This window comes from Anser cygnoides, chromosome 5 (genome assembly GCF_040182565.1).
Source record: "Anser cygnoides isolate HZ-2024a breed goose chromosome 5, Taihu_goose_T2T_genome, whole genome shotgun sequence".
NCBI lineage: Eukaryota > Metazoa > Chordata > Aves > Anseriformes > Anatidae > Anser > Anser cygnoides.
In genome coordinates this window covers 39,391,204-39,405,240 of record NC_089877.1, presented here as the reverse complement: position 1 = coordinate 39,405,240, position 14,037 = coordinate 39,391,204, and the positions used below count along the sequence as shown (strand labels likewise).

The 14,037-nt window shown below is 37.1% G+C and overlaps 1 protein-coding gene across 1 annotated transcript in view; it reads left to right on the top strand.

Annotated features, from left to right (window-relative positions):
- Positions 1–489: 489 nt before the first annotated feature.
- Positions 490–14,037, top strand: part of MUC5AC (mucin 5AC, oligomeric mucus/gel-forming) — a 49,388-nt gene continuing 35,840 nt past the window's right edge. The window contains 15 exon segments of the mRNA XM_066997590.1: positions 490–602; positions 2,399–2,470; positions 4,063–4,134; positions 4,523–4,784; positions 5,899–6,013; positions 6,488–6,578; positions 6,973–7,085; positions 7,413–7,629; positions 7,958–8,083; positions 9,084–9,201; positions 10,055–10,193; positions 11,831–11,941; positions 12,471–12,540; positions 13,306–13,443; positions 13,530–13,694. Of these exon segments, the coding sequence (XP_066853691.1) occupies positions 530–602; positions 2,399–2,470; positions 4,063–4,134; positions 4,523–4,784; positions 5,899–6,013; positions 6,488–6,578; positions 6,973–7,085; positions 7,413–7,629; positions 7,958–8,083; positions 9,084–9,201; positions 10,055–10,193; positions 11,831–11,941; positions 12,471–12,540; positions 13,306–13,443; positions 13,530–13,694 (1,882 nt within the window). The 5' untranslated portion in view covers positions 490–529.

Genomic DNA, 14,037 nt, shown 5'->3' with positions numbered 1-14,037 from the left:
CAAACTCATTAAAAATGTGTCAGATGGAGCTTCCTTTTTTGTGTTTGGTGTTTGTTTGTTTTTGTTTGTTTCTTTGTGTTTTTTTTTGTTTGTTTATTTGTTTTGAGAAGTTGCTATCTTTAACTATAAGGAGGAAACTAAAAACATGTGAAGCCATTCATTCCAAGGTCCCACTCACAAGTTACTCAAAAGTCCCTTAGATTATATTTATCCCGTAATATTAACAATTTTGGAGGACTAATTCTGAGCAAAAATTCTTCCTGCTCACCTCTTGACATTTCATCTTAAGGACTTGTAGAAAGAAGACTCCTCCTAGAGTGCAAATACCTTAGGAAAGTCAGAGCATCCTCTATTTACCTGTACACCTGCAAAGGAAAAGTAAAACGTCTGAAGCCCCACCTTTTAAGAACCTTGTGAAACAATCTGGGAACTGAGCCAAAACTTGCTCTCTCACTATATAAAACTCAGGAGCAGACAGGTATTTTCTCAGAGGCAGGTTGTTCGGTAGTTTCTACCGGACTTCCAGAAGATGGGCACAGGTAGTGGGACGCGAATACCACTATGGATATCAATACTAGCACTTGCCTTCATACAGATCAAAGGTAGGAGGATTTATTTGCTTGGCATTTTTACAGTTTCAAAGAATTTATTGCCTGCGTCAGAGTTTGAAACCTTTTTTCTCGGCTTTGTGGAGCTAATGAACCTTTTACCTTTATGCAAGATTTTATTTTCTGTTACAAATACTTTCTTTCCTAAGAAGAGGAAAATAATTATTTTCAAACTTCATAACCTACTTGATGCTCTTAATGTATTTTCTCCATTTGAAATCAGGAATAATTCTTATTTCTAACACTGTGCCTCAAGATTGGCATTTGGTTTTTGATGTCCACATTTGAAAGTACAGCATGTGTAAAAGCACAAGCCAAAAGTGGCAAAAATACATTTAAGAATGATCAAACTAGTGGAGTTGCATTATTAAAGATTTTTTTGTTTCGTTTTATCAGCTCATGATACACTAAGTATTTTGCCTGACAAATGTCAGACATCAGATTTTAAAAGTTAATTCGTCCTCACACATGAGATTCTACAAAAGCTTAGAGCACAGGCTTGTTTATTGAGGGAGTGAAAATAAATGGATCTGCCTTAAGCATTATAAAAGGACACTTAATTCTCACAGATGGGTAGAAAGGTTTTTGTTACTCATATTCCTCCTGTTTATTTCCCTTAAGGTTTAAGGTGACAGAAATATTAGTTTTTAGTGTGTTTTGATCTCAGATGCAGATCCATTTGAGTTATTTTTTCCTACTTCCAGATAATTCCACACTAACTTATGATAAAAAATAGTGCTAAGAGCAGTTCATCAGAAGGCTAGCTGTAGCATTATCATACCATGCAATGGAATGGTAATGGAATGGGAATCTGGGATGAATGTGGCACCAGGCATAGTGTTGAAGCCATATCACACATGAAAAAAGAAGCAAATAACTCTCTGAGAATAGATAGGAGAGGAACTCAGAAGCACCGAATGGTTCACATCTCCAGAAGGGGCACAATGTGTCCTTCCAAAGCCAGCTGCAGATGTCCAGCTGGTGCAAGAAGAAAGGGATTTATGGAGCTCCCTGCAGCACTAATTTCAGCATTAGCTCCTCTAGCGGTGCCACCCATGGACTGCCCTGTGGGACGCAGCAGACAGTCAGCCAGTCATCTGGGTTTTCTCCAGCTGGCATGGCCTCCCCTGCAACCCGCCCTGTATCTGATGAACTCTCAACAAGCAGTGCATTAAAAGCCCTCCTTGGCCCTGCAGATTTTGTGTGTATTCCTATTCTGAAGCTGAAGTGGAATGGACAGAAAAATGATTTCACCACTGGAAACAGAAAGTTTTGCTTTGGGGCAAAATCAGGAATGTATCTATTGGAAAGGCCTATTTCTTTCTGTGTGACTTGTGGGTTTATTTTTCTTCTGCTGTTTATTATAAAAAGTGCATGAAACCATAAAATAAAGAGTAACTTTGGTTTTCCATAAGAGAGGACAGAGATCACTCCTCTAGTTAAAAAAGGGGTTCTTCTGTCTAAAAAGTATATGAGAGCATCCAGGGGCTATTATGACAAAAACAGAATAAGGATATGCTCATATTCTCACTGGCACATTTTTAATGGCTTCCTTTCAATAATTTGTTAGCCTACTGAAAAAACAAATAGCTCAAGAAGTGGTATATGGCCATCATGGTTGCATGTAGCACAAGTTCTGATGTAAGTCTGACCTTCAGTATATGAACATAGCTTTGCCAATTTTTGATATACTGACTTTGCAAGTTTAAACAAATATAATGGAAAAAATGATGAAGGAACTCATACAAATTAAACATTTACATTTTCCTCTTCTACTCCTCTTTATACAGTTCAAGTCCGGGGCGAAGCACAACAATCACAATCAAACTATGATTCTCTATCCTTACTGCAGAGAAAAAACAGTAAGTAATTTTTTTCTGAGATGTTTCTAATATTTTGCCCCAAATTAAACTGATAAGGAAGAATATTCCTAGAACATCCATTCCTTTTACAAAATATATATATAAAGAGAGAGAGAAAATCTGTGTACGATACATCCAAGTCTCAGTGAGAAATTCCTCTGAGATCCAGCCCAGTAGATCTGGTCTACTGATGTGATACAGTTATCTAATCTTTAACTTCACGAAAGGTACATACCATCTATCTACAAGCGTATTTTCAGAAGGGAGTGTGTATACATACGTATCATCAAGATACCTGATAGTAGGTAATAAAACATACATTTTTTATTCTGTGTAAATATGATCACATCACGCACAAGTGAGAATAACAGAACTGTAACTACCTTAAACATTAGAATGATTAAGCACTAAATAATCATGTATAAAAAACAGTTTTATGACACATACTGTAACACACTAATAGTACACAGCAAAAAAAGTGTGGAAGGATAAAACGCCTACTGGTATATTACTGATGAAAGGCTAAAATAATTAATCATTTAGCCTGCAATGCAAACTGCAATTTGTGAAGTCACTAGCTGGCAATTAAAACAGTGGTACACCCAAACTGGAAGTATACCTCAAATTATTTAAGAAGTGTGCATTTAATTATTGGAACAGATTGTCAAGTAAGGTAGTATGTGTGTTTACACTTCAAATTCTTACATCAAGACTTAACCAAATTGTCTTCCTAAAACACGTATTTGTCTTATTGATATGTTTTGATCTAAATGGAGAAGTCAATGGCTGATATTCCACAGTCTACAGTTTGGAAGTCATTGAATGACATTTTGATACTTTCAATTTTGATACTTTCAAAGAAAAAAACTGCAGCAAGTCCTCAAACTCTCATGTAAAGAAAATACATAGCAGGTTTTCTAAGTATTCGCTCCCCTTCATAGCTGGATCTCAAGAGAAAACATTGGATTTGGACATAGAAAATTTAGGGCTGTAACCTACAAATAGAAGTCTTTCCACAAAAAGTACACGATTAAAGTTTTGCAGACTTTCAATGGCATTTTCTAAAAAAAAATCTGCTTGCAGTTGGTTGTGCAAAGTTGCATGACTCAGCACAGAGAAAGATACAAGCTTCAGGGAAAAAAAAGGAAAAAAGGAAAAAAAAAAAAGCTGTGGTTTCTTATCCTCTAAGATTCTTCTGTAACTTTCTAAGTGTACTGACGGGCAGAGGTTCGGACAAAGACATTAGCATTGTTTTTTCCCCACCTCTATTACAACACAGCAGTCTAAGGATTAGATTGCTACTTTTGAGTTCAGATCAGCAGGGCCTGCATCAGATGGGAGTCTTGAACAAATAATGGAAAAAAGAACTACAGCCAAAGAGGATGGTCTTTGGGATTTGGCTGTTAGTGGAAAGACACATGGAAAGACAGAACACAAAGCACTGTTTAAAATACATCAATAAATCCTTGTGGAAATTCTCCCCAGGGAGTAACTAGTACTATGAAATATTAATCACTAAAGAAACTAAGCAACCTCTAGCCACATTTTAGGACTTCTTATGAGATTAAACTTGATCGTTTTTCTCCTCATAGGTCTTCCACTGGGTACTAAATCCCATGGATTGACAATCATTCCACCTCTTCAAAACACACTGAAAGTTAAGGGTAAGTTCAACAAATGTCGTGGCTCAGATACGTATTTGTTGATCAAACAGGTAGAAAGAATATGGAGTGAACTGAACAGATTGGTAAATTGTGTTAGATACTTTAGCCTCATAAAATAAAAAATGAACAAGAAAAGTAGTCAGTTCATCAAATAATGATAATCTATATGTGGCTTGATGCTCAGCTTGTATATTGTTAATATGATGAGGCTGAAAAAAAAAAAAGCACATATGTAATACGTGGATAAATCATGCACACTATTTCCTGTAAAGAAAGGGAAATGATAATGTGCTCAAAACATTGATGAGATACCTTATCTAGGCAACTTAAGAGGAGGGTATCTATGACAAATTGCAGAAAATTCTTATGGCTCATTTTGAATCCACAGCTGGCAACCCCTCTCACAATGGCCGTGTGTGCAGCACATGGGGTAACTTCCACTTCAAGAACTTCGACGGGGACATCTTTTATTTCCCTGGGGTCTGCAATTACATCTTTGCATCCAACTGCAAATCTGCCTATGAGGATTTCAACATCCAGATTAGGCGTACAATGGTGGAAAATGCTACCATGATCACCCACGTCATCATGAAGCTGGAAGGAGCAGTGGTTGAACTGACCCGCACATCTGTCCTGGTCAATGGCCAACAGTATGTTCATATCTTCTGCTATGAACTGAAATTGCCATGACTGCCCTTGATCTCAGAAGGCTCTTTGAGCAAGCATCCGTTTCTTTCATCTCATCTCATATTGCTCCCACGCAGCTGTAGGACTCATGTCCTTCCTGAGGCACCAACAAAAATAAGAGGGCCTGACAGTGAGCTGTCATTTCTACAGATTATTCTTGTGTCCATTTTATTCAGATGAGCTATAACCCAGATGCTGCCCCCCTCTAGTATAAACATATATGTATAAACATATATGTATAAACATATATACAATCAAATGTATAAGTTGGATTTAGTCAAAGTGTTAGGCTTTTACACCCTTTAAGTTTCTACTTCCCATTAAATTTACCAGAACAGGAGCCCTGCGAGGAATTTCTGACTGCTCTTGTCCTTGCTCTGAAGACTGTGCAGTTAAGCACACTGCAACTGCAGCTTGCACCTGGGCTCATTTTAAACAAGCTAGTCTGGGAACTTCCTATCTATGTAGTAATGATAGCATTGATTTTGGCAAAGGGTGTGAAACTTGTCCAAAAGTTTGGGTAAATATTTGGACAGGTATGCCACAATGATATGTGTATTACAGCAGCTATATGTGGCAAGCTAGTAGAAAGGCTATCTGGAGTACATCTTTGTGAATGGCACTCATGCCACAGAAAGCACGAAGAGTATCTCTTTATTATCAAGAGCTTTAAGGAATAAATAGTAATATCCTGAAGCATACTGCCTGCAAAACAGAACTTCCCAGAACTTTTTTGAACAATATAACTGAAGACATGCCAACATTTTACCTACCAAAACACAACTAACAGAAATAGCCAAAAGGAACAGGGAAAGCAAGGCTGATCCAACAGGCTTTTCCAACACGGAAAACAAGGCTGATCCATTTGTGCACAAAGAAGCAATCGAAACAGCCAAAATGTTACAAATGTGTATAGTTTGCATTTAGTTATTGCACTGACTAATTTTCTCATCTTCGCATGTTGAAGAGTGCAAAAAAAGAATTCTCACTCAAATTCTCACTCAAAAAGAGTGAGAATGGGTATCAATGTGGATATTCTGTCCCTACCCCCACTGAATTCTAGTGATCTTTCCCCAGGGTTCAGATGCCCTACAACCATATGGGAGTCTTGGTAGAGAGAAGCAACAGCTATCTAAAAGTTTCTGCCAAGTTAGGACTGACCTTCCTTTGGAATGAAGAGGATGCCCTCCTGGTAAGAAAACATCCAAACCATGGCAGTTAGGCTGTATTTTGAAAATAGTCCATTGACATCTTTGCAATCTTAATCAGTCAGGCAGACATTAGTTACTTAGGGGTCTGTACTAGTTTTTAGTGTACTGGACTATATTCCAGTCTTCTCCTAGTTTTCCTTTATTATTTTTTTTTTCCAGTGAGTTCTGCTCAGAGTCAATATGCCCCCATATTATAAAGTCCCCACATCACAATGGACTAATCCCAGATTCCAGACCTGGCAATGCTCTGATGTTCACAGTCCCAGTGCTAGACTAAGACTAAGCTTTTCTTGGTGGTCATTGACCTTCCCAATGGTGCCTACCACACCTCACAGCCTGCACATCACACATATGTCAAACTTTGAGTACGTAAGGAATATCGGTGTAGGCTGTGTTTCTAACCACCAGGGCTGATGTTGCTGTGAACCTAAACTTGCTTTCCTCATTTCTTTTAGGTGGAACTAGATAAGAAATACACCAATCAAACTTGCGGACTGTGTGGGGACTTCAATGGAATTCCAACCAATAACGAGTTTATTTCACAGAGTAAGTAATAAAAAGCATTATTAAGTATTGGCACTTTGTTTTTCTTTGTTTTAGCCTTACAGAGTCACAGAGGTTGTGGGTTGTATTAACTGCAAAACCAGGGATACTTTTTTCAGTATATATTTTTATGACGTCAGTTTTAATACTTAAGTAACAGAGTCAGGGCTTTCGGATGCATTAGGCTGCTTCCATCACTGTTACATCTTTTAAAACCTGCCACATGTAACTGACTTCTTTTTTCAACAGTTAGTCTCCAGTCCTTTATATACCTGCTTCGTCTCCTTTTGTCTTTGCATATCTGCTTTTAATGGGTAGTGTCACAAAAGAAAATACCTCCATGCAGAAGCCAGTAAAGCAGTAAATATTATTCTAATACTTTGACTGTTTTGTACAGATACAAAACTGACTGCCGTTCAGTTTGGAAATAGGCAGAAGATAGATGGACCCACAGAGCAGTGTGATGACCCTATTCCTCCTGCTGTTCTGAAGAACTGCTCAAGTGAATTTGTAAGAATCTCTCTTTCAGAATTTGTTTTTCCAGTTCAGCATATATTATCCCTTTCTCTCTTTGGAGAATATCTGCCAGGATAGGAAAAAGTACAGCATGAATATAACCCAGCCATGGGTCTGGAAGGAAAATGTTTCCAAAACTATTTTTTTAATTCTTTGCTAAAGTGAAGGCTAAAAAATTATATGAATTCACATCTGATTATGGTTACTGCTGGACAGGTTTTTGGACCAGAAGGACCTTGTTTTACTACATGCCTTAAATGAAATAATCATTTTCACATTTTCTAAACACAATTGTTTTACTTTCACTGTTTTCCCTTCCAGGCTTCTATCTGTGAGACAGTATTAACCAGTGAAGCATTCACAAGCTGTAATGTACTTGTGGATGTTCAGGACTACATTGAAACTTGCATACAAGACTTATGCCACTGTGATACCTCTATGGCTGACTTCTGCATGTGCAACACCTTTGCTGAATACTCACGGCAGTGTGCTCATGCTGGTGGACAGCCTCTGAACTGGAGAACCTCAGAATTGTGCCGTAAGTATCTCTGGGAAAGCCTTTCAGTTATGTTCCCTACTTATATCTAGTAAACTTCAAATATGTGATTTTTTTTTTTCCCGAAGAAGACAGCCATTTAAAAGTGGATGTAATTTTCATGAAATTGGCTTTATTCTGAGCATATTCAAGACTTTTGGGATATTGCATTACTGAAGGTTTTCAGTATATTTCAGAAGATCTAAAATCTTGCACCTTCCACTTGGTTGCTCTCCGTTGTATCTTGACGGAAAACATCCTAGATAGTAAATACTGTTTTCTCAACATTTCAAAGGAAAAGTCAGCATTATACTACTCTTTCTACTTTCAGCCAAATCATGTCCCTTCAACATGCAACACCAGGAATGTGGCTCCCCCTGCTCTGATACCTGCAGCAACCCCGAAAGATCTGCACTTTGTGAAGATCATTGTACAGATGGTTGCATCTGTCCTCCAGGCAAGTTACTTTATACCCTTTTCTCATAGTCACAACCATCAAAACTTTCCTACTCTATCATTCTTGCCATATCATTGTTATTATCATAGCATCATAGTAATAACTATGCTTCTTCCTTGACATACATGCACTATTTATATCCAGGTTAATAAAAACACCCTTTCGAACATGTGCCTGACACATGTATGTAACGACTGAACTGCGTATAAGATACGTCACTACTAATGATAAGATGAAGTTTCCTGTTCTCAGCATCCATACTCCATAATAGAGAGTGTGTAACATTTAATTGCATTCTGCCCTGGTGTTAGCAAAGTTGTGTCTGGTTCCCCACATTACCACACCCTTCCATGTCCTATGTATCTAAACAACAAGGAGTAGAGAGATGACCAGGCAGTTTATAAAATCTAGTGTTTCACAGACTTACATCTGAGAACTGAGTATCAGTGCCAGATGAATGATACAAATATGTTTGCTTTGTGCATACTTATTTCTGTGGCTGAGAATTGTTGCTGTTGTGAGTGACAGTACGGTATGATCTTCTCCCATTGCAAATCTGCCCATCTTCCATGTTGTCTCACAGAATTCACCATCACTTGTTTATATAGTATCATTGACTCCTCTTAGATAATCCTCTGCCTTTGGACATATATACATGTACTGTGAAAACATGTCACCAGGCAGTCTTACAAAAGGTTCATCTATTCCATCTTGCTATCTAGTATTTTTAATCCTAATTGCAATCTAACGAAGCTCACAACAAAAAGGTATTTCCCTAGAAGTCCCTTTTGATCACCCGAAGATTTTAGATAGGCTTTAATGGAATATAATTCCTTCAATCCCTATGTGGCTGGCATCCTTCCTTAAAATAAGGAAGTGGCTTTCCATTTTCCATGTAACGCAGGAGAAATGCAAGATGCTTTAATGCATCTGACAGATATGTGTACAGAAGTAGGTTCTGCAGTGCACAAAATGAGTAACAGACTATTTCTTTCCCTAGGAATGGTATTTGATGACATTAATGGTGCTGGCTGTATTCCCCGTAAGGAATGTCACTGTACCTATGAAGGTGAAACTTATGCTCCTGGTACCTCCTTCTCATCTAAATGCAGATCATGGTAAAATATTCCCTTTCTCATATTTCTTTTTTAGGTGCATTACCTGGACATTTTGGAGACAGGGAAAAATGCCTAATTGCTCCTTAAAAATATACGAAGAACTATTTACTAACTGAACTTCTTTGATTATATTTTTTGGAAGATTTTTATATCTGTGTTTTCTCCTCACAAATAGAAAAAGAAATTTAAGTTAAGATATAAGTGTTCCAGTTTCAGGAATAATCACCTAAAGGAGACAATCAAATTCACATATTGGAGACTGAAAAGCCAGACAGAAATGTGAATTGCTGTGTTCATCCTTTGCAGCACTACAGCGTAACACTGGGGCAGTCGTGTAAATACTGGAGTCGAGGGCTATGATATTCAGGAACATGCTGCATCATGCAGACTGGGACATCATGTTTGAGAGGCGTGTTTGGCAGATATGATGTATATTTTTTCAATTTCACTATAATTACTTAAGTCTCACTGCATATGTATATGCAAATGCACCTATCTGTATGTTGATGAATGCAAAAACCACAAACTACTTTTCAAGAAACACATAACACATCTGAAGCTAAAGTCATGCTAATGGAGATGAGGGGCAATCCTTCATATGCAGCAGAATGGATACCTGATTCAAAAGGACTGGATTTTGTCCAGGGACTGGAAATCAAAAGCATTATATAAAAAATATCATCAATATAAATGTGACTTTTTGATACTTATTCTGAGATTTCAAAGAAATGTGGCTTCTTTGTAAGCATTCTTTTCCTTCAAGAGGAAAATTAAGGCATTAGCTGCCCTTATTGTCTCTTATTTCATTTATACTTGCACTACCCAAGGTTACAGAATGCCTTCTTCATTTCAGTACCTGTGCTGGAGGTGAATGGGCTTGCGTCACCCAGTCGTGTCCTGGAACTTGCAGTATTGAAGGAGGTTCCCACATCTCAACATTTGATGAAAAATATTATTCCTTCTTCGGAGACTGTAGCTATGTCCTAACCAAGGTAAAAAATCAGTCACATTCTTTGCTAAAGCAATATGCTAAAGGAAAATGCTTTTATTAAATATGTTTGATTTAAACTACTAGTAATCACATCAATTTTCTGAAATTTAAAGGAACAACATGGAGCCTTAAATAGATTCCAGCGGGCTTTCTGTTACTTTTATATTAAATAAATATATTATAGTATTCTCGTGTACTTTGATCAATGCTTAAGAATTGCACTGAGTTCCATGTTCAGGTTCCATGAAACAATGCTTCCCATTAATTTTTAAATGCAATATTCCCTGTCTGGTGCTCTGTAACTATTTCTTTCTGAAAAATGCTCATATCCTCCATTGGTACTGTTCTTTTTGTCACAGTTCGTATAGTTAAGTGGCTTATTTGATTAACAGTATACAGGTTGAAATTATTACACAGAATTCATGGGAGGAGATATTTCATTAAGATGATCAACCTTCCAAACAGTCTTTCCCAGTAAAAATATAAGACTTTAGAATTTAAAAGCAAAAGTTAGTAAGTCATACATGTATTCTAAAGCATCAAAAATTGATTAAAAAAATAATAAATCTACTGGACTTCTAAGATTAGTAGGGACTGAATTCTAAGTAGGTATGTCTAAAGTAATGACTACAAATTGCAAATTTCAGAATGCTATGTTTTTTTGCTGTTGATTTGTATCGGGTGAGCAATGTCAAAAAAAAAAAAAAAATCTCATAAAATCTTCATATTAAATAAAACCTGTTCTCAAAGAGCTCAGGCTGAATGTTACCAGGAAAGAGAACCATAAAAACTCAGAAATGAACTAGAATAAGGTAATTTAGAAATAAACTAGATTAAATCTATGATGATTTTCAATGAGAATCACAAGCTGGATCAACAATGGGTGCATACCTTTGGAGGTACAGGAAAACCTTAAACCTGGACAGAAAAGGTTTAAAAGCCCACAATTTTAACATTAAATTTCTACACGGCTGTAATTCTGCACTTCTGCTGTTCTCAATTTAGTCTTGTTAATGTCAAGAAAATGATAAGACAAGTTCAGATCCATAGCTTTCTTTCTGTTTCCCTGTAATGTTTTGTTCATTAGGCACACTTTGAATATAGCTCACAGAACACAGTCTGTGAAAAATCAGAATCAAGAGAAAAAATGCAGTTTGCCTTTATTCGGTAGCTCAATGAATGGTGATCTTAGCTCAATTTTCTCCTGTGAGAGGATATTTAAATGCATGTTTCCTACTTGTTAAAAGAATGTCCAAATGGCCAGGCTTTTTGATAATCTATTCGGTGCAGAAAAGATCGGAAGCAATTTTTTTCCTTTCCCAGGTAAACACCATAACCAATGAGCAAGAAAGACACACTTGCTTCTTCTCTAGCAGATTAAACCAGTACTACCTAAACATTCTGAAGTTTTAATGTTCGGTTTAACATGTCTAACTTGCCACTGAACGTCAGCAGTAATTGATAGCTTACACTGTGTGACGTACAAGAACATCAGATTACTTTGCTGACTAAATATGGATATGCAAGAAATGAGAAGAAAAGGAATAATCAACATTTTAAAAGACTCACTTTAATAAGAACACCATGTGAGTGTGATCCTTTCTAGTACAATAGACTTTTTTTGTTTTCTTCTTCTAGCTCTGTGACAGCAATGATTTCACTGTCCTGGGAGACATCCACAAATGTGGCCTGACTGACACTGAGACATGCCTCAAGGGTGTAGCCATCAGCCTAAGTGGAGGACAAACTGTAAGTAGCAAATGCAAATACCTAGCATTCTGGAGGGATGTTTACAAAACTTAAAAGGCAAGTTGTATGCAAATGACACATAACAGCACAGACAGGAAATCTGCACTGATTTTTATTTTATCTCATTTGAACATTAATCAAAGAAAAAAGAAAAGAATAAAGTAGGTATATTGGAAGTCAAGATCCTGACAGTTTTCTGTCATTTAGTTATCTTCAGGGTTTTATTTGTTTGGTGGTTGTTGTTCTTTCTTTCTTTCTTTCTTTCTTTCTTTCTTTCTTTCTTTCTTTCTTTCTTTCTTTCTTTCTTTCTTTCTTTTTGGGTGTGGGTGTGTGGGGGGGTGCAGTTAATGGACCTCTATAATAAAAATCACTGAAGTAGTAAGGGAATCAGAATATCACCAGACCCTGAGCCTTTCCTCCCCACACACCATTTTCCTTCCTCTATCTTTAATGATACTAGATATACAACATTTGGAAAGTATTTTACCTTTCCTAAGCATGTTTGATAATCATTCCCTCTTGTGGACAGAACATTGTGATCCAGCCTTCTGGCAGCGTATTTGTGAATATGATCTACACACAGCTGCCCTTCTCTGCAGGTAAGTTCCTTTGGAAGACTCCTCTGATGTTTGTCTTTGAATTTAAAATATTGTATTTCTTCATCTGCTGCCAAATTCTGCCTTTGCTTACACTACAGCAAACCCAAGGTACTCAGAGTATAGCCTCTCCTTTTTAAATAAAGAGGGTTTACCTAATCAACTCTGCTCTAATTTTAGCAAAATTATGGTCTGATTTTAGTAAGATCTGATCAAATGGAGATGCAGTTCAGACAAATAGTATCATTGGACACTTCCAGATCCAAATATTGCCATAAGAGTAGAAATAAAAATTCTGATTTGGAACAGGAATTCAATTTCCCAAGTTGTTTAGTTCTCCTGCATCCCCTGTGTCTCTTTGTATGATGTACATTCATCACTGGAGATTTTCTCTGCCACCAAACCTCAGATAACTGCTGCACCTGAACAGAAAGCATAAATGACAGAATAGTTGGAGGTTAGAGGCTACCACTAAATCATCCTAAAGAATTTTCATCAAGCAAAGGTGGTCTTTTAAATAGTCACAGAAGTGTATGTTTTTCCCCTTATTTCAAAACAGCTGATGGAAGGTGGAGTTTTTTACATTTTTTTTTAAGGTAAAGACAGTCCACTTTAGTGCTGGATTTGAAATCTTTATTGAGATATATATATATATAGTTCTTCAACAATTAGGATCACACACAGCTGTACAATCCTCCTATGTAATGAACAGTAGTTTCAATTGTTCATCTTAGATAAAATTATAACTCTTATGTTCATTGTCCCCAGCAAATGTCACCATCTTCAGACCATCATCATTCTTCATCGTTTTACAAACAACCTTTGGTCTTCAGCTACAGATCCAGCTTACCCCTCTCATGCAACTTTTTATAAACTTAGACCCATCACATAAAGGGCAGACCTGTGGTAAGTGATCTTACAACTGCCTTCATCTGTACACTTGATTCTGTAGGTTCAATCTGCTTCCATCTGACCCATCTGCTTCCTTCTAGGTCTCTGTGGAAATTTCAATGATGTCCAGACTGATGACTTCAAAACCACCAGTGGTGTAATAGAGGGTACTTCAGCTGCCTTTGGCAATACTTGGAAAACACGGGCTGATTGTCCTGATGCCAAAATCACCTTTGAGAACCCCTGTACCCTCAGCATAGAAAATGGTAAGCTCACTATATCGCAAACTCTTCTGTTCTCTTTTAAGATAGGAAGAAGAAATAAGCTGATCAGCCACAAATCATTTAGCCAAAATAACGGTGGACCCTTTGCAAATGCACACTATTTTCCTCAGTAGACACAAGAAATCTTCAATTAATAAATAATAACTAATACAATATTTTGGATCTTCAAAAATATTCCTTTGGCTAAAGAAAGCAAGTGTTGTTTCTGCAAGTTTACTTAAGGGGAACCAGAACCATTTAGCATAGAAGGAATACATTCCTTGAAAGCTCTGATTGTCATATAGGAAGAAAGCTGAGCTTAGCCCCACTGAAGGCTGGATGACCT